The sequence below is a fragment of the Macaca fascicularis genome, chromosome 6, assembly GCF_037993035.2.
Source record: "Macaca fascicularis isolate 582-1 chromosome 6, T2T-MFA8v1.1".
Lineage (NCBI taxonomy): Eukaryota > Metazoa > Chordata > Mammalia > Primates > Cercopithecidae > Macaca > Macaca fascicularis.
The window spans coordinates 94,961,897-94,983,955 of NC_088380.1; the positions used below are offsets into that span (position 1 = coordinate 94,961,897).

Here is a 22,059-nt window from a genome sequence, read left to right on the forward strand (position 1 = left end):
TGTCTAGCACAAGGATTGTAAATGCACCAGTCAGCACTCTGTGTCTAACTCAGGGTTTGTAAATACACCAATCAGTACTCTGTGTCTAGCTCAGGGTTTGTGAATACACTCTGTATCTAACTAAGCTAGTGGGGACTTGGAGGACTAGCACTCTGTGACTTTGTGTCTAGCTCAAGGATTGTAAACACACCAATCAGCACTCTGTGTCTAGCTCAAGGTTTGTGAATACACCAATCAGTACTCTGTGTCTAGCTCAAGGTTTGTAAATACACCAATTGGTACTCTGTATCTAGCTAACTCTGTATCTAGCTAACTAGCACTCCGTGACTCTGCGTCTAGCTCAAGGATTGTAAACTCACCAATCAGCACTCTGTCAAAACGGACCAATCAGCTCTCTGTAAAATGGACCAATCAGCAGGATGTGGGTGGGGCCAGATAAGGGAATAAAAGCAGGCTGTCAGCGCTAGCCACTGGCAACCGGCTTGGATCCCCTTCCGCAGCATGGAAGCTTTGTTCTTTTGCTTTTTGTAATAAATCTTGCTGCTGCTCACTCTTTGGGTCCACGCTGCCTTTGTGACCTGTAACACTCACTGCAAAGGTCTGCAGCTTCACTCTTGACAGCGAGACCAAGAACCCACCAGAAGGAAGAAGCTCCAGACACATCTGAACATCTGAAGGATCAAACTCTGGACACACCGTCTTTAAGAACTGTAACACTCACCGCGAGGGTCCGCGGCTTCATTCTTGAAGTCAGTGAAAGCAAGAACCCACCAATTCCAGACACAATGATATGCTGAGAAGTGTGAGAATTCAAGAGTACATCATCTTTCCTGATAAGCAACAATGAAGATAAGAAAATGGTAGTTCTAATATCCTAATGTTTAGAGTTATTGAAGATGAGACCGTTTAGTAACATCACGGATTTTTAAGCTACAAAAAATTTCATTTAATTGTCTCTTTCCAAGTGACGAATTTGGTTTATAATGCTGAAAATATTTCGGAATTTTTTTGTACTTGTCTTCAGAGACTATATCCCATCTGTTTAAATGACCTTAATGCTAGGAAACTTTGTATTCTGAGTGTGTATGAAATGTAGAAACAATCAAGTAGGATGGATGTAGTTGGTTAACTTTGGGCATAATAACATTTTGGCTAAAAATGCCATGACTACATTGTGAGGATGGGTGGTCTTAAGATAGTTTATAAGATCCTTCTAACAACATTTTAAAAACTTAGAAACAGAAGTGTAAATAGAGACCTACAGATTGAATATTTTAGAACAGTCTTTAGCAGAGAAGTATAAGATAAACTGTGAACAGTAAGCTATGTTTAGTTAGCATGAAGCATATTTGGGTGAGCGACACCCTCTAATTTGTGTTCTGTTAATTCCACATTGGATAAACGCGTAGTCAGTCAGACACATAGATCATATTTGCTATATATCTGTTAACATAAAATTGTGCAAACATAATGATCTGTTAATACTCTTAGATTATGAAGGAAGAACAATGATTTCAAGGAAAGGAATACAACAGGTCATCAATATCATTTCATTCAACATCATTTTGTTGTAACATTGATGAGAAAATAAATAAATTGCTAGCCTTGGCTACTCTGTGAGACGTGAGCCCTGAAAATCTGAGACAGGTCTCAGTTATTTTAGGAAGTGTATTTTTCAGAGGTTGAGGACACACGCCCATGATACAGCCTCAGGAGGTCCTGATAACATGTACCCAAGGTGGTCAGAGCACGGTTTGGTTTTATACATTTTACGGAGACATGAGAGACCAATCAACATATGGAAGGTGAACATTGGTTTAGTCTGGAAAGGCAGAACAACCCGAAGCAGAAGTGGGAAGACTCTAAGTAGGGAGGGAGCTTCTAGTTCATAGGTAGAAAAGATACACTTTTTGAGGCATTGTTTTGAGTTTCTGATTAGCTTCTCCAAACGAAGCAATCAGATACGCATTTATCTCAGTGAGCAGAAGGATAACTTTGAATAGAATGGGAGGCAGGTTGGCCCTAAGCAGTCCCAGCTAGACTTTTCCCTTTAGCTTAGTGATTTGGGGGCCCCAAGATTTATTTTCTTTTCACAGTGGAGTTTGAATGTTCTCCCCATGTTTGCATGGGTTTTCTCTAGTACTCGGGTTTCCTCTCACATCCTAAAGCTGTGTACACTGGCTTAATTGATATGTCTAGATGTTCCCGCTCTGCATGTGTGTGGGTATGTGTGAGTGCACCCTGAGATGGGATGACGTCCTGTCCAGAACTGGTTCCTGCCTTGTGCCCTGAGCTGCCAGGATGGGCTCTGGTCATGCTTGACCCCGAACTGGAATAAGCAGATTATAAAATGAATGAATAAATGAATACAAATTATTGTAAAATAAAAATTTATAAAGTATATGAAGAAAGTAAATCAGGTAAATGCAAGACAATAAACAATGCTGTACGGAAGTGCACAGGGAGCCTGCCATGTTTGTGATTGTCTTTGACCTGCATAGTGGTAGAAAGTGCTCCTGACAATTTTCACTTTGCAAACATTTATTCCTTGATTTAACCCACCATAATGACAACAAGTGGCACTCATCGATTCACTAAAACCTGGATAACTAATTACTACTCGAGAGGCTGAGGTGGGAGAATTGATTGAGCCCAGGACTTCAAGGCTGCACTGAGCTATGATTGTGCCACTGCACCCCAGCCTGGGTGACAGAGCAAGACCCTGTCTCTAAAAAATAATTTTGTAAAAATAATCATCTCACTTGTTTTTATCAGTCTTTCTTAAAGGTATGTATAGGTCACATTTAATTCAGTGTTTAATATGAGAAGTATTTAAGTCTTTAGAAGCTTGGTCATTGTTTTGTGACCAGAAATATGCCATAGGAACTTAACTCTTTTCTACATCAATTAATCTATGGTAACGTTGGTTTCGTGATACTCTGTTTTGCTTAAAGTTGTAGTTTCCAAGAACCTATTGACGATTTTAAGTGAGGACATATTGTATAGTCAAATGCTCCAGGGTCGTCTTTTGGTTTAAAAATAAAATGGCGGTAACTGGAGATTTTAACCCCACTGCTTTGGGAAAGCAATACATTAATACATCTCATTCAAGTTTTGGGTGGAAGAAGAAAGAAAAACTAAGTTACCTAAGTCGAGCTAAAGTAAACAAAATTGAAATCCTAAAGGCATTTTGGATAATTCATTGAACCTAAGAACTGTACCTACAGTTGGACTTCACAAGGGACTGTGAGAATTCTTCTCTAACACACCTCTGCTTCACTGTGCTCATGGCTACCCCCTTTCTATGTCCTCTTACTTTAGTTGACCAGCTTAGACTGTCATGGAACATCAAGGAATTCAGTGCAGATGATTGGCTCAGCCTGGGCCAGGCTTCTCCCCTGATCAAATCAGCTGTGGCCAGGGGAGCAGTGTCAGGGAGTACACAGAGCACACTGAACCCACTCTGCCTGTGGTGGGAGGAGGGTTAGAGAGGCAGAGTTTGGAAAAGGGGTGCTCATGAGCTAGGCATGTGTCCAAAAATGTGCCTACCACAGTACATTACAATAAAATTCAAGTAAAACTTGAAATGAGGTAGTCAACACAAATCTTATGTTTGGGCCATAATATTTCTAGAATAATTAAATGTTGCGTCATTACATTCTAGTATTTCTAGTCCATAGCTTTAAAAATGATATTATTATGGAAAGTACTTCTCTTAGAGTATATTTCAGTGATCATATTCTTTTTTTGTTTGTTTGTTTGTTTTTTGAGATGGAGTCTTGCTGTGTCGCCCAGGCTAGAGTGCAGCGGTGCGATCTCGGCTCACTGCAAGCTCTGCCTCCCGGGTTCACACCGTTTTCCTGCCTCGGCCTCCCGAGTAGCTGGGACTACAGGCCCTGCCACCATGCCTGGCTAATTTTTGTATTTTTAGTAGAGATAGGGTTTCACCATGTTAGCCAGGATGGTCTCGATCTCCTGACCTCGTGATCCACACGCCTCAGCCTCCCAATCAGTGATCATAGTCTTTTAAGAAGAAATTTAAATTATTTTTTATTTATAATTGGCAAAAGCTTATGACATTTGAAGCTTGTTTTGCTTAACCAAGTATTCAGTAATTCAGCCACACTGGGCCTTGAGCTGTTTGGGACAGAAGCACTGCATGTATAAATCTAACAATTACACTTGTCTCAGTCTTATCTGAGCCTGTGGTCAAGGCCAGACAGCTGCTGAAAGGTTGAGTAATTCTAACTGATGGAACGAATGTCCATCTGCGTAAAAGCAGACATTTTGAAAATGTCTCAATCTTTATCATGGTGAATCAACTTAGAGTCATTTACCAATCTGTACCCTCCTCCTTGACTCTTCCACCTATTGCACCACTGAGTTACGATGTTACATGGATGCACACAAGCATCTAACCAACATAAATAATTAGTACTTTTGTTTAGAAAATGGATTAATCAATGATCCTTGCTTTGTATGAATTTTCATTCTTTAACAGGCCATATTGACTACCCCAGCAACAACACTTGACACAACCCCACTTATTTGAGTCCACATCCCTATACTAATTATAAAAAGAAAAAAAAAAATGCTGGATCTAGTAATTTTTAAAAATGAGTTGGAACAAAGTTATATAAGCAACAACTCAAAACATGCTTCATAATTACAGATATAAGCAGATGTACATAGAGATATGGAGTGCTGGCAGGAAATAAAATTCAGAGACACAAGTCTCTAAGTAACCAAACATTTTTATCCTTCTCTGGTTTAGCCTAATACTAATCCCTCAAGGCTAATTTGGTACAGATAAAATCTTACTCAGAAGCCTCAGTAAATAAAACATCTGAAAGCCTTCCCACAAACATTAGGAATGCTTATTTTTCAAATAGAAAAGTGTTTATCTTTTGCCTTTCACACTGTCTGACCTCCTAATAGGAGACTTAAGAAGAGGCAGTGACATTTTCCAGCATTGACTATGTATGTGTTCAGCACTTTGCGTGTAGTATCTCATTTAATCTTTATAATAACCTTGTTGTACACATGAAACTGAGGCTCTGAAAATGTTGTCACTTGCCCGAGATTATCCACTTGAAGTATAACATTAATGAGTATGAATGAATTATATAGACATATAATAATATAGACATAATATATAATTCATTCATACTCACACTCTTTCTACCATGCAAAATTGAGATGGTGGATTTATCCAGGCAATAGGTATTACTGTTTGAAATATGTATGGCATGACTTTCAATATTGTTTCTGTACTAAATGATAATTAAATATAAGCATCCCTCATGGAAAGAAGACACTAGAAGACTTAGATCCAAGTTAGGTGTGGGATTTGGAGCCAACATAACATTTATAGGCCTCAGTTTTCTTAGTCTATTTATTTAATGTGTCCCCTCATCCCCCCTCACTCTCTACACACTTGTCCCATTTATATGTTTTATCTCAGTAAGAAGTAACAGATGTAAGATGCAACGTAAATGTAATATAAAAGAAATATTGCCCTTAATTATTTATGTCCTACTTATTTGGAAACCAAGGTTCAAAAAAGTAAATACCACCCCATCTCTTTCACTGCTGTATCCCCAGTGCCTACACTGCTCTGTGAAATTTAGTAAGCACTCAATAAATATTTGTCATGTGAATGAACAAAAGGGAGAGAGTATAAACTGGGAAACATGGACCACAAAACAAACCCTGCTATAGTACTTTCTCTCTGTGTGATCATTTTCTGTTTATTTGTCAACACCTTCCACTGGTTGTCTTCAACGCTATTTTCCCGCTAGAACAGTATCTGGCCCTGCCATATGATAGGCCCTCAATAAATAAAAATTGTCAAAAAGTTTGAAAATATAGGGCTTTTTACCTCATTATCACCTGGAAGTTAATGTGGGAAGTAGGTTTGCATATCAGTGTATGTTTCTTCAAAGACACATTTACAAAGCAATCATAGAAGATTGTAACTGAGAGTAAATCAGAGCAAATTAAGGCAAATAAAAAAATACAGAAAATCAACTAAATATTTCACTGTGTTTCCAGAATTTGAGGTATCCTGAATTTATTGGGTAAGAATGAAGTTCTTATGAAAGAATGAATGTATGAATTAACTAAAAAAAAAAAAAAAAAAAAAAAACTAATCATTAAGTAGATCCTGACCCTTTGTTGGTCAGTAACTTATTGCCTAACCCAGGTGAATTTGTGTTCTGTGCCATTACAAAAGAGCCTGTTCATTTTATGTTGTTTTCTTCCTTAGTCTGTGAATTTCTGGTACGTGCTGGTGATGAATGATGAGCACACAGAGAGGCGATATCTGCTGTTTTTCCTTCTGAGTTGTGGACTACCAGCTTTTGTGGTGATTCTCCTCATAGTTATTTTGAAAGGAATCTATCATCAGAGCATGTCACAGATCTATGGACTCATTCATGGTGACCTGTAAGTACATCCAGGCAACACATTGCCCTGGCTTTCATGTACCTAAGCAGATTTTGTTGCCATAAGAGCTGTGATTGAATACATATTGGGAAGATCTTTGTTTTTCTGCCACAGTGTCCAAAGCTCTGCTTACTCTAATTACTCTTCTAAATAGGAAACTATGGCCTCTCAAGTTTCTTTAGTAGATGCAGTTTCCTCAAGTGAGTTGGTGTATCAAACAGTTCATGGTAATTTGTACATTAGCATTTAGTTTATTAGATTGAAGTAAACAATAATATTTAGCAAAATCAGGGCACTATGAAATATTTGATAAAGAACTAGTAAAAAAAGTTGGAGTGTTGGCACATTATCTAAGCAGTGTGTTTTTGGTGAGAGAGGGGGATGGCAGCCACCATCACCCATAAGATCCCTGAATACCAAACAACTGCATCACAGTGAATAGAGAGTGTCTGCAGAAGTGCATAGGAACAAGACAAGGTCAATTTGGTCTTAGATATTCTTGTTAAAATACACTTTTAATCTTAAAATCTTAACACTTTTTATGTACATATGTATATATATATATATGTGACTTAATCCTAAATCTGGTGTCTTGTGGCTTTGAGGACCACTGAGCCCTTCTTATTAGCTCCACATGTATGGGGTGGAAAAACACTTTGCAATAGTAAAGCTCAACCAACTCTCTTGGTATGAGGAGAAAAAGTAAAATTCTAAATAAGAAAAAACAGCCTATTCACAGTCTTATGAAGACAGTATTACTTAATTGTCTAACAGGTTATTATGAAGATAAAATTAGTTAATAGACATGAAAAATATTGAAAGTTAAAGTACTATATCAGCAGAAGTCATTTTAATAGAATTATTGTTTCTGATCAGTTATATACATAATAAATACTTGTTATTGATATATACAAATGTATTGCACACATAGGCAATCACAAACACATACCCCATACCACATTCAGATGAAGGAGGCTAGCTATGTAAAACACACACTCAAACACACAAACATACAAACACAATGCACACTAATATACCATATATTTTTGTAATTCTGTCTTTTTATTGAAATTCAAAAGACTCCCTAATACTGGTTATTTTATAATATTATAATGTGTTTTATGCATATACAAGTCTATATTCCTGTAATCTTCTAAAAAGGAACGATGGCATCTTTTCAGAATTATATTATGATTTTTTACATTTTACCACCCCTTGCATTAATTTAAATCTTGGACTGCCAAGGTTAATTTCAGAAAATTCTACATCACTCCTTGTGACATGCAAAGTAACCATGAAGCAAGTCGTGGTGGCTAGCAGACTGTTCTTTTCATGAGCTTCCTGGCAAGACAGGACTTACTTAATTTTAGCATTACATGTATACCCATCCGGCCTTGCTAAATGGACCCAATGAATGTAATATTAATTAGAAAAAACTATCTTGTTCGTTTTAAAAGGATTTCTAAAGGGAGAAATAAACTATGATCAAAGAATGTCCAAATGAACTTACTCAAAGTATTTGCCTTCTTAAGCTTTTGGCAAATGTTCTCTATGACCAACTAAATTATAACAAGTGAAATGTAAAATATAGTTACTTCTACCTGGTTTTAATCTTAAGGAATTGTTAGACCAGAGATCGGGCGTGGTGGCTTACGCCTGTAATCCCAGCACTTTGGGAGGCTGAGACAGGCAGATCACAAGGTCAGGAGATCGAGACCATTCTGGCCAATGTGGTGAAACCCCGTCTCTACTAAAAATACAAAAAGTAGCTGAGCATGGTGGTGCATGCCTGTAGTCCCAGCTACTCAGGAGGCTGTGACAGGAGAATCACTTGAACCCGGGAGGCGGAGGTTGCAGTGAGTCAAGATCACACCATTACACTCCAGTCTAGGTGCCAGAACAGGACTCCAACTCAAAAAAAAAAAAAAATTATTAGATCAGCGTGTCTAACCATTGCATTACAGGTTACTTTTCTCCTTAATTCACAAAGAATATTCCTAAATCATTCCCATATGAATTTATTCTAGCTTGTAAAAATTCTGTATCTTTAATATTACTTCAATTTTAATATAAGGTTATAAACTGACATATTATTGATACTAAAATATTGTATACTTATATCATCATTTTAAAGCATACCATTTCTCTAGAGGTCATGATAGATTTATGGTTGTATGAACTAATGGCTCATCTGTTGACCAGTGGTTACTTCATAGTATTTTGCTTTTCTTCTAGGCTCTTCCCTAGAAGAATTTTAAAATTCTTAGCTCATTATGGAAGAGCTAAGAATTTTTAAAAATGCCTCAAGGGGAAAATCTCCAAGTATCTTGTTCACTTCTTTCTGGAACGTGTTTTCTCAAGTTCTCTTTCCTGCCAGCCCTGAAGTCTAATTTTTGTTTCCTTAGCTCTTTGAGATTGCCAAATAATTCACTGGCTTTCCTGGTTCTCAGCATCTTTCCTCATCCTGGATTTTCAGTCTCCCTTTCTTCTCCAAGTATTAATAGGCAAATACCCTGGAGGGAAAAGTGGTATGCTGAGTGTAGCACTGATTTCAGTGAGCTTCTCTTCTTTACAAGTTTGGCCTCTCAATCTTGCCTGCCTCAACAGCTTTATAGTGCCTTCAAACAAAAGGTTTTGTTTTGTTGATTTTGCTTTAATTTTATTTTTTCTGATTATTCTAGATAGAATTATAAATCATGTACAAGCTATTTCACTAAACGTATTTCAGTATTTTAAGATGGATTTTATAGATAGTGTGAATGTCTACATTTTAAATGGTAATATGCTGGTTAAGTGTTACTGATTAAATATAGCCAAAGTCCAAAATTTTACCAAATAATTTATATAATCAAGTGTTAAATTTCTTATGGAAAGCAGTGAAAACACTTTAAATGCTTGTGTTTCCTAAGTGCTGACTTTGGTCTACTTTTCTCCCTATACATTGTTGTCTATTCTTAGGGCTTGCCATTTTCTATATAATAACCCCAGAAGTTGTGTCTCTAGCCTATAAAACATTTTTCTGAGCTCCATACCCATATTATATATTCCATACCCATATTATATATTCAAATGTCTCAGAAACATCTTTACCAGAGTGACACACAGCTATTTCATATTTAGTATGTTTAAAATTGATATCCTAAAATGCTTTGACCCACATTCTTTATGAAATGTCCACTGTCCACCCACATACACAGGCTGTGAACCCAAGTTACTTTCTACTTCTTTCACCTGACACTCAATATTCTACAATCATGGATTATTTTCTAGTCTAACTCCTAAATGTTTGTTTTCCTAATCCAGTTTCTCATTTCAACCATCATCTCTTACTTCATCACCATCTCTTCAGTTCAGCCTCTGTCTTCTTTGGTATGTTGAGTTGCCTCCTAACTTGTGCCCCTACCTATAATTTCTTCATTTTGTAATCTATGCATTAAATTCTGAAATATGCAAGTGATCTTATTACTCTGATGCTTAAAACCCAGTGGTTGCCTTTCGTTACCTTCAAGGTCATAGCTTGATAGGTCATCCATGGTTTGACACTGCTGAACCGGCTTTTTAAAAATCATTCTTCCCACTCTCCTCCCTTGTTTTCCTTTGTAACTGAATTGCTTGATTTTTCCCATGATCTCTTATTTCTATACCTTTGAATATATCTTTTATATCTCAAATGCCTTTCTTTCATTTGTCTGCCTACAAAGTCCCTATTTTTCCTCGAAGCATCAGCTTAAATATCAACTTAGTAAAGCATCTGTTTTCAGATTAAAATGCTACCTCTTATATATAGCCTTGGTAGACTCATAACTTTTCATAAATCCTAAGATTGTACTAATTATACTATGTTGAAAATATTTGTTTATGCCATTCATGTAACTTGAAATTCAGCCTGGAGAACAGTGATTACTTACCGACTATATGGAAAGGGTTGGTAAGTTTATCCCTTAGTGGAAATATCTCAAGTAGAAAAAGGAAGGCCTTAACAATCCAGTGTAAGTTTACACAAATAACAGTTTAGAAAAAACTTTCATGTTTCCTCTACACAATAACATACACATGCACAATAAAGATTTCATACAACAATATGATTAGTAAAGATATCTAATATATTTAGAGGTCACCAAATGATATATCTCAATATTTTAAACACCACCTGAGGCGTCAAATCTTGTAAGAAAGAAATTTTCTTATATGTACATAAGAGATTAAATTCTGATTTACCAAGACAAATATGTATTTTTCAACCTAGATTTAAATTGCACAACCTGATTTGGAGAAAAGTCAAAAGTACCTATAAAATTTAAAATGTCCTTTTTTCTATAAAGTAGAAAACCCAATATAAACTTAATATTGCTGCTTTGCCACTGAACTAGATGATGCTATGGATCTATGAGGAATCATACTTTACTCAAAGTTAATAGGAGGAGGCACCTACACTTTCAAAGTTTTCTAAAGCAGCATTCCCCAGCCTTTTTGGCACCAGGGACTAGTTTTGTGGAGGACAGTTTTTTCACGGATAGGGCCTGGGAGTGGGAAGTGGTTTTAGGATGAAACTGTTCCACCTCAGATCATTAGGCATTAGTTAGATTCTCATAAGGAGCACTCAACTGGGATCCCTCACATGCACCGTTCACAATAGGGTTCACACTCCTATGATAATCTAATGCCTCCACTGATCTGACAGGAGGCAGACCTCAGGCGGTAATGCTGGCTCGCCCGCCACTCACCTCCTACTTTGCAGCCCTGTTCCTAATAGTCCACGGCCCTGGACTAAACAAGCATGTTTACTTGTTGTCTGAGGAGTGAACAAAGTTGCCATATATCTTTGAAAAGGAATGTTGTCAGGATCTCTTCATGCATTTGCTCAGGTAGGGATATAGTACTGCCTGTGGGTGCACATGCACACACATAAAGAGATAAAAATACATCCACATAAAAATAGCAACCTCAGACTAGCATTTTCTATCTATTCAGACCCTAAGATTAAAAAGTAATGAAAATATATATTCATTACTTTTGAATTTAGTGCTAGAAATGCTTCCAACTTCCTTTCTATCTTATAATTGAACAGTGCTTAAACTGAAACAAAGGCAAAAGTAAATGAATCTGCCCCTGAATGATTGCTATTTGTTACCAGAAATAACTCTATTGAGAGTACCTGGAAGTAGTCTGTTGGGTAGTTTTATATGGAATATCTTTGGAAGTAGTCACCTACTTTTCTTGGGATAGATTTTTGGCTACTTTAGGTAAAGAAAACAAGCTAAAGGAGACCTTATCATGCAAAGCGTAGGGGAAAAGAGAATATAAAAAAAGTCAAGACCCAGGGTGTAAGTAAAGGGAATGTGGTCCTGAGGGGTGTTCTTACGTAGAGAATATGCCTTTTTTCTGGAACCCCAGTTATGTGAATATTGATAGAGTGATTGGAATGAGTGCCAAAGACATGCCATACAGAGGTGAGGACAATGAAGACATTACTTACTTTTATCTCAATATTCTAACTTCTAAACAACCCCAACACGTTAATAAATGTCAATAGCAGTAAAAATGACACAATAAAGATGATAGGTTGTTTTGTACTTCCAAAATGCCTGCTTTTTTTCATCCTTGCTAATTTGTATGAATTCAAACTTAAGAAAAATCAACAAATAACTTATTGAATAATGACTATATATAAAGGCTTAAGTTAATTCTCTTCTAAGCATAGAATTTGATTGTAATGAAAAATTGCATAGTTTCATAAATTAATTTTAAAATTGATTACAGTTTTTTAGTTTTTTTGTTGTTTGTCTTTAATTTGTGGAGACAAGGTCTTGCTGTGTTGCCCAGGCTAGTCTCAAACTCCTGGGCTTATGCAATTTTCCCATCTCCCAGAGTGCTAGGATTACAGGCATGAGCCATCATGCCCAGCCTAGTTTTTTAGTATTTTAGTTTTTTAGTATTTTAGCATTATGTTTTACTTTAGATACACTAAACAAATCTTTATTAAAACCTACTCTTATTATCCTGCTTCTGAACTGAATTACCAGTTTTGCTAAATCCTCTGAAAACAATCTAATTTTGCAAGCTGTATTAGAAGAAATGTTATTAATATAGAGGACAAATCTCTATTTTAAACTAGAACTAAATAGAAGTAATTGTACTGTATGGGAAATATGATATAATACGAGAGTCTTTATTTTCATTAAATTACTTTAAAAGAGAATCATGAAAAAAATGTTTTTTAGAGAGCATGTTTACTTGTTGTCTGAGGAGTGAACAAAGTTGCCATATATCTTTGAAAAGGAATGTTGTCAGGATCTCTTCATGCATTTGCTCAGGTAGGGATATAGTACTGCCTGTGGGTGCACATGCACACACATAAAGAGATAAAAATACATCCACATAAAAATAGCAACCTCAGACTAGCATTTTCTATCTATTCAGACCCTAAGATTAAAAAATATTGAAAGTACGTTTCCCCACAAAGTCTTCTTAGAATAATGGAATCTAAGGGTTAGAAAATGTCTAGCTTGCTCTAATAAAGTCTCCCCCACATCCTTAAAAACATGATTCAAATTCTTGTTCAAAGGCTTGTTAGCTCCTTCAAATTTTTATTCTAAACGTGCTCAGTATATCTGACTTTTTATGGTGATTAATTATACAATTTATTCTGCTAATACCTTGTTATCTTAGTTTGATTTACAGTATTATCACTCTAAACAACAACCTTAGCTTTTCTGATTACCGCTTTGTGTCTCTGAGAAAAATTCCAACTAATGTTTTGAGTTATGTCTCGCTTGGCTTCTCTTAGTTCCTGGATCCTCCTCTTTGCACACAAGGTAGAACCTAGGTGTAAAAAGAACTTTATCAAGCTTTTAATGCAGTCTCCATGTAGTTCTTGAGTAACCTTGACAGCATTGCTGACATTCTTTCACTTTATGTTTGAACTCTTCCATGAGAAAGAACATACTTTCTCCCAAGACTTCTTTGTGTAGAATAGGAAACTATCTCTTTTAGATTCTGGTTTAATATCTAATTGATGGGTTCATTGCAAATAAGCAAAATAATGTGATATTTTCCACATGATAATCCTTTAAATATTTCTCCCAGTTCTGTTTTTCAATCTAAACATTTCTGATTGGTTTATATAGTTTCTTATGCAACATCTCTTCACTGTTTTGATCGATCTCTTCTAAACTAGGTCTATGTCAATTCTTCTTTTTAGCTTTTATTTTAAGAATTTTAAACTTATAGAAATATTGCAAAAGTTATACAGAGTTTACATATACCTTTTATCCAGTGTGCATGCATACTTACATAATTATAGCACAATGATCATAACTAGGAAATTAACAATGATAAAACCCTTTAAACTGCAGACCTTGTTCAGATTTCACCAGGTTTCCCCCAATGTCTTTTTTCTACTCTGAAATCCAATGCACTATGTCCCATTATCTTTAGTGCTTCTGTGTCCTTGGTCTTCAATCTGACAATTTCTCTGTCTTTCCTTGGTTTTCACCTTTTTTTTTTTTTTTTTTTTTTTTTTTTTTTTTTTTTTGACAGAGTCTCACTCTGTCACTCCAGCTGCAGTGCAGTGGCATGATCTTGGCTCACTGCAACCTCCGCCTCCAGGGTTCAAGTGATTTTCCTGCCTCAGCCTCCCGAGTAGCTGGGACTATAGGCATGTGCCACCACGCCTAGCTAATTTTTGTGTTATTAGTAGAGACAGGGTTTCACCATATTGACCAGGCTGGTCTCAAACTCCTGACTTCGTGATCCGCCCACCTCGGCCTCCTAAAGTGCTGGGATTATAGGCATGAGCCACCAGGCCCGGCCAGTTTTCACTTTTGAAGAGTACTGGTCAATTATTTTATAGAATAACTCCAAACTTCTCTGATATTTTTTCAAGATTAGATGGAATTTACACATTTTTGGCTAGAATGACACAGAGTGTTAAAGTACAAGTTTTTTCATATGAACATATGTTTTCAATTCTCTTGAGTATATGTCTAGGAGTAGAATTTGTTGGGTCATATGATTTAACTTACTGGTTTCAAGATTATCTCATTGTCTTTGGCTTTCAACAATTTATATGTCTAGGTGTGGGTCTGTCCGTTAAACTTCTTGGATATATGGATTAATGTTTTTCATCAGTTTGGAGAGTTTTCAGCCATTGATTTATCAAATATCCTTTCTCCTCCTCTCCTCTGAGTCTTTTATTATGCATATGTTGGCACATTTGATGCTGTTCCACAAAAATCTAAGGCTGTGTTAATTTTTCTTTGCTCTATTTTTTTTTCTGTTCCTCAGTTGTGATAACCTCTATTGACCTGTCTTCACATTTACCAATTTTTTTTCTTCTTCCTGGTTGAATCTGTTGTTCAGCATCATTAGTAAAATTTTCATTTTGGTTATTTTTCTGTTCTTTTCTTTCTTCCTTTCTTCCTGTCTTCCTGTGTTCCTTTCTTCCTTTCGACAGAGTTTCGCTCTTGTCATCCAGGCCGGACTGGAGTGTAATGACATGGTCTTGGCTCACTGCAACCGCTGCCTCCCAGGTTCAAGCGATTCTCCTGCCTCCGCCTCCCTAGTAGCTGGGATTACAGGCAACCACCACCACGCCCAGCTGGTTTTTATATTTTTAGTAGAGACGGGGTTTCACGATGTTGGCCAGGCTGGTCTCTAAGGTGATCCACCCACCTATGCCTCCCAAAGTGCTGGGATTACAGGTGTGGGCTGCCATGCCCACCCTAGTGGTTGTACTTTTCAATTCAAGAATTTCTATGTGGTTCTTTTTTATGATTTCTATCTCTTTGATATTTTCTATTTGATAAGGTGTAATTCTCATATGTTCATTTAGTTATATGGCTATAGTTTCTTTTATGTTTTGAACATAATTAAAATAGCTAATTTAAAGTATTTGTTCAGTAAATCTAACATCCGGTTTTCTTGAGGGATAGTTTCTATTCATTATTTTCTTGTGTATACATCATACCTTGGTTTTTTGCTTATTTTGTAAATTTTCATTGAAAATTGGACATTCTATGTGGAAAATTTAGAAATCATAAATTTTTCTCTCAGGGTTTGTTGTTTCTGTTCATAGGAGTAGTTGCTGTTTATTAACTTTTCTGAATTTACAGATTTGATTTCATAAATCTATATTCTTTGTCACACGTGACCACTGACATCTCTTGTTTCATTAATTTAGTGGTCAGCTAATGATTGAACAGAGATTTCCTTAAATGCCTGTAACCAATAAATCTCCCAGTCTTTGCCAGAAAGCTCTATGTGCATGTTGGGGCGTGACTTCAGCACTCTACCAGGAAGTTAGTAACTGTCTTAGCCTTCGCATTATGTACATCCTCAAAGTCAACCAGTGGTGAGAGAGCCTAGGGCCTTCTCAGGTCTTTCCTGAACATGAGCAAAGCCTCAAGCATGCCCATGGCCTTTTACATTCCCAGGAATGTATTGGAGCTTTCCAAAGCCTATGTGTATATCTCATACTCCAGCTTTTCTTCTAAGCTTTTGAGGTTTTTTGCTCAATTGTTGTTATCCCCTGGCTCAGATAGCCATGATGTTAAATCATGTGCTTTTAGTTGTTTTTAACAAACAACCCCCTGTCTCCTTACCCCATACCCAAGGAATATATTTTTTGCATTGACTGAACTCTGAGATACATGAAATACAGAAAGCCTTGCAAGTTGGGATTTTCTTTGAGACTGAAGCTTTGAAAGAGCTCCAGCTTCATTTTGCTCCCCAAAGCCCCTCTCCAGTGGGTGCCAGAGTGTACCCAGAATGCAGACTATTTTTCAAGGCTATATGAGTCTAGAGAGTTTCCCCAGCCATGCCTTCTATACAGCCTGTGGAACTGTGAGTTAATTAAACCTATTTTCTTCATAAATTACCCAGCCTCAGGTAGCTTTTTATAGTAGTGTGAAAATGGACTAATATAGAAAATTGGTACCTGGAGTGGGGCATTATTATGAAGACACCTGAAAAGCTGGAAGCAACTTTGAAATGGGGTAACAGGCATAGCTTGGAACAGTCTGGAGGGCTCAGAAGACATGAAGATGAGGGAAAGTTTGTAACTTTCTAGAGACTTGTTAAATTGTTGAGACCAAAGTGCTGATAGTGATATAGACAATGAAGTTCAGGCTGAGGTGGCCTCAGATGGAGATGAGGAACTTACTGAGAACTACAGTAAAGGTCACTCTTGCTAAGCTTTAGCAAAGAGACTGGTGTCATTGTGCCCCTGCTCTAGGGATCTCTGGAACTTTGAAATTGAGAGAGATGATTTAGGGTACCTTGCAGAAGAAATTTTTAAGCAGCAAAATGTTTAAGATGTGACCTGGCTGCTTCTAAAGGCCTATGCTCATTTGCATAAAGAAATGACCTGAAATTGGAACTTATATTTAAAAGGGAAGCAAAGCATAAAAGTTTGGAAAATTTGCAGCCTGGCTATGAGGTAGAAAAGAAAAACCCATTTTCAGGGGAGAAATTCAAGCCAACTGCAGAAATTTGCATAAGTAAATAGGAGCTGAGTGTTAATAGCTAAGACAATGGGGAAAGTGCCTCCTAGGCATTTCAGAAACCTTCACAGCAGCCTATCCCATTACAAGCCCAGAGGTCTAGGAGGGAAAAATGGACCAGGCTCAGCACCCCACTGCTGTGTGCAACCTCAGGACATGGTACCCTGCATCCCAGCCCCTCCAGCTCCAGCTGTGGCGAAAAGGGCCAGAGATATATCTTAGGCCACTGCTCCAGAGGGTATAAGCCATAAGAATCCTTGGCAGCTTCCACATGGTATTAAGCCTGTGGGTGCACAGAGTGCCAGAGTTGAAGCCTGGGAGACTCCAACTAGATTTCAGAGGATGTATGGAAATGCCTGGATGTCCAGACAGAAGTCTGCTGCAGGGGTAGGACACTCATGGAGAACCTCTACTAGGACAGTACAGAGGGAAAATGTGGAGTTGGAGTCCCTACACAGAGTCCCCACAGAGAGTCACAGAGTCCCCATTGGGACACTGCCTAGTGGAGCTGTGAGGAGAGGGCCACTGTCCTGCAGACCCCAGAATGGTAGATCCACAGACAGTTTGCACCATGTGCCTGGAAAAGCAGCAGGCACTCAATGCCAGCCCATGAAAGCAGCTGTGGAGGCTGTACCCTGCAGAGCACAGGGTCAGAGTTGACCAAGGCCTTGGGAGCCCACGCCTAGTGTCAATGTCACCTGGATGTGAGACACAGAGTCAAAGGAGATTATTTTGGAGCTTTAAGATTTAATGACTGCCCTGCTGGGTTTTGGATATCCATGGGACCTGTAGTCCCTTTGTTTTGGCCAATTTCTTCCTTTTGGAATGGAGTATTTACCCAATTCCTGTACACCCGTTGTGTCTTGGAAGTAACCAACTTGTTTTTTTATTTTAGAGGCTCATAGGCGGAAAGGACTTGGCCTGACTCTCCTTAAGATTTTGGACTTGAACTTTTGAGTTAATGCTGAAATGAGTTAATATTTGGGAGGTTATTGAGAAGACATGATTGTGTTTTGAAATGTGAGGACATGAGATTTGGGAGGGGACAGTGACGGTATGATATAGTTTGGTTATGTATCCCCACTCAAATCTCATGTTGAATTATGATCCCGAGTTTGGAGATGGGGCCTAGTGGGAGGTTATTGGATTATGGGAGTGGTTTCTAATGCTTTAGCACCATCCCCAGAATGCTGTCTTGTGATAGAGTTCTCATGAGATCTGGTTGTCTGAAAGTATGTAGCTCCTCCCCCTTTGCCCTCTCTTTTTCCTGTTCCTGCCATTTAAGACATGCCTCCTTCCTCTTCACCTTCTGCCATGATTGTAAATTTCCTGAGGCCTCCCCAGCCATGTTTCTTGTATAGCCTGCAGAACTATTGGTCAATTAAACCTCTTTTCTTCATAAATTACCTAGTCTCAGGTAGTTCTTTACAGCAGTGTGAGAATAGACTAACACAGCTTCATATCTAGAATACCCAGGTACTGAAATACGAAGACCTAAAATTACATTTTCACAAACTCATTGTATTAAATATGTCTTAAGATATGCCTCTAAAATTATCCTTGATTGGAGTACAGTGGAAAGAGCAGGGGCTTTGGAGGTGGACAGATGAGGAGTCAAATACCGACTGGGGCATGTTCTAGTTGTGTGACACTGAGCAAATTAGTTACCCTCTGTGAGCTTGAAGTTTTCCATCTGTGCAATGGGCATCATAAAACCTGTGTCCTAGGATTGTGATGTGTATTAAGTGAAATGATACCTGTAGGGAAAATGCATATACAGTACCTGGCACAGAGGAGGGGACAATAAGTGAAAGCCACATGTATAAGTCTATGAATGTGTGTCTCATATGAAGTAGTAATTACATGTAAGCAATCAGACAAGCCCAGTTAAACATTGTTGACCCTATAAGTCCTGGAGAGTTGCTTACCATTTTGTTATCTCCGGCTATTTCGAAAGTATTATTTACATCATTTCCATCCTTTTCTTTTTTACTCATGTTTGACATAAGGATTGCAAGCACTAAATTCTTTAATATTTCTGAAACTCGGAAGCTTCTACCAACGTAAGTTAAGAGCTTGTTTTGTTTTTGTCATAAATGAGAAAGAAAAATGTCTCTAAAGCTTACAATCTTCTATGAGACTGTCTTGGTCGGTGAGTGCTGCTGTACTAGAATACCATAGACTGTACTAGAATACCATAGACTTAAAAAGTGAGCATTATTTTTTTTTAGCACACAATCACAACAAGAACGGGATATCATGTGTACTTTGCAATTTACTTTATGTTTACTGGTAAATAAATAAAATGTTTACTTTTTATCAGTATATAATTCCCGGTATCGGTATGTAATACTCATTTTCTGTGTCAGTATGTAATACCCATTACATGATAATTTATAATATTCTATTGTGTTGATTTAATCAATCTTTTTGACAGACTTCTGAACTATTTCCAGTTCTTCTTTTTATCATTGTTGTGATGAATATCCATATATAGGTATCTTTGTATACTTATGTTAATATTTTTGTAGGGAAAATTTCAAGCAGTGGAATGACTCAATGATGTATGTATACATTTTTACTTTAAAAGATATTGTCAAAGTGTTTTCTAAAAAAGATGCACCTGTTTATACTGAAACAACAAATGATGACAGTGCCTTTTTCCCCACATTCTTGCCAACTCTGGGCATAATAAGTTCTTTTTAATGTTTACCAGTGTGATTTACACACACCTAAATATACACATATATAGTACCTTAAACTTGTATTTCTTTAATTATTAGTTATGTTTTAATAGCTTCATTTATCATGTTACCAGACACTATACTAAGGGCATACTCATATAGAACGCTGTGAGTTTGAATATCTTTGCACAGATCTATATAGCATTTGTTTCTTTTTTGAATTACTTGTTCATCTCCCTACATTAATTTTTCTGATTGTTTGCTCATGTTTTTCAATGATTTGGAGAGTGCTTTGTTCTTACTCTTTTCTCGTTTCCTTCTTTTGGCACTGAGGTGGGCTATATTATAGCTATTAGTTTTTGTCTCTCTTGAATTTTTATTTCTCTATTAACACATCTTTCTCTTATCTATTTTTAAGGAAATTTACATCTTATATGAGATGAGTTTTTGTATATCAAATTGTTTCAGATAATTATTTTAAATATTTTGTGTGCTAATTCAATTTTCCATCTACAATAATAGTACAGTTAACATGTTGAGAACATTTAAAGTTATGTTTAACTTTAACTCAGGATCAAAATGGTGAAAACATATGTTGCCATAAGAACCTCAGTCTATATTCATCGTAATTTATTAACTAGAGGCAGAATCAGGAAGATTAATGATTAGTTTTTAATGCAAAGTGCTAAGAATTTAGGCATTTGAAATATCAAGCGGAATAGAGCATTAGGAAATAGGTAATTGTAAAACTGCGGATGATGAACTTATAATGATAGAGATGTTTATGAGATTACATTTCATCTTTTTTATTCTCTTTAAAAATTTTAGTGATAAAATGGAAAATTGGGCACCTTTTATTGTCAGAAGCTCTGTAATACAAAGTTTTTTTCAATATTTCAAAGATTTCCATTTGGAAAACTGAAAAAAGCTCATACAGCCACAGATGGTCAAGTGTGTATTATTCAGGAAAGAAAACAGTTCTTTATAGAGGAAGTTCTGTTGTAGATGTCTCTAATGAAAAAGGGAATACACACAAACGTAAGCAGCTTGTTAAACAGGATACTTCATACAATTTAAGAAAAACCATTCCTGGCTCAAAAGGATTTTCTGACAACTGATTTTGGGTTTGTATTATTTACTTTGTAGCTTCTCAGAAGCAAGGATCTGCCTACTCTTTCTTTTTCTTAAAATAATGTTATATTTTTCTTATAAAATTAATCAATTTTTTTAGAAATTATGGAAAGCAAAAAAATACAATAAAAATAAAAATCAGAGGTATCCTCATCATTTAGATATATACACTTGATGTGTTTCTGTTTATGTCTAGATTTATACATTTTTGTTTTATAATAGAAAATTGAGATCTCTCAATTTTATCTCCTGCTTATTTCACTCAATGTCATATTATTAGAATTTCCCATGCCATTGAGTATACCTCAACACTTTTTAATGGATTCACAATGTCTATCTCATGACAGATTTATAAAACATGTTTACCTTTCTTCAGCATTGAACATTAAAATTCTCCCCATCCCCATTTTTAAGATTTAAAAACCTGTAGTGAATGTGCTACATTGTATTTCCACTTCACAGATTCCTTGAAATGAAATTACTAGATTAAGGATATAAGACTTTTAGAAATATTGGAATTACCAACTGTCTTCCAGAAAGATTGAAAATTTACAGTCTTAACATTTTTTGAAAGTACCAGTCTCCCAACGCAAGAACTAGTCTTGATTTTTTTTATTAGTGTTATGATTTTGACAGTAAATATTGTATATTAGGTTGATGCAAAAGTAATTGTGATTTTTGCCATTACTTTCGGTGATTCTCCAGAGAAACAGAGCTTACAGGATCTGTGTGTGTGTGTGTGTGTGTGTGTGTGTGTGTGTGTGTGTTTATAAAGACATTTATTATAAGGAATGGCTCACATTGTCATGAAGGCCAGCTCAAGATCTGTAGGGTGAGTTGGCAAGCTGGAAAACCAGGAGGACTGATGTTTCAATTTGAGTACAGGGCAGGGAAAAAAAAATGATGTCCCAGTTTGAAGGCTATTGGACAGGAAGAATTCTCTGTTACTCGGGGAAGGATCAGCCTTTTTTCCTCAGGCCTTCAACTGATGGATAAGGCCCACCCACAGTAGGGAGAGCAGTCAGCTTCACTCAGACCACCAATTTTAATGTTAATCTCATCTAAAACCATTCTTACAAAAAACACCCAGAATAATGTTTGACCAATTATCTGTCAAGTTAGGTTCTCCTTTGTGTCTCCATTTTTCTTTTATTTTTGAGACAGGGTCTCACTCTGTTCCCAGGCTGGAGTGCAGTGGTGCAATAATGACTCACTACAGCCTCAACTTCCTGGACTCAAGTGATCCTCCTGCCTCAGCTTCCCTAGTAGCTGGTACTACAGGCATGTACCACCAT

At 36.8% G+C, this 22,059-nt stretch overlaps 1 protein-coding gene across 12 annotated transcripts in view; it reads left to right on the forward strand.

Moving 5' to 3' along the window:
- Positions 1-22,059, forward strand: part of ADGRV1 (adhesion G protein-coupled receptor V1) — a 597,366-nt gene that overhangs the window by 403,467 nt on the left and 171,840 nt on the right. For all 12 annotated transcript variants that reach the window (XR_012413865.1, XR_012413864.1, XM_005557361.4 and 9 more), the window contains one exon: positions 6,269-6,447. Coding sequence is in view for 10 of the 12 variants with exons in the window: in XM_005557361.4 (XP_005557418.3) it covers positions 6,269-6,447 (179 nt within the window). In the remaining 2 variants the exon portion in view is untranslated. The remainder of the gene's footprint in view (positions 1-6,268; positions 6,448-22,059) is intronic.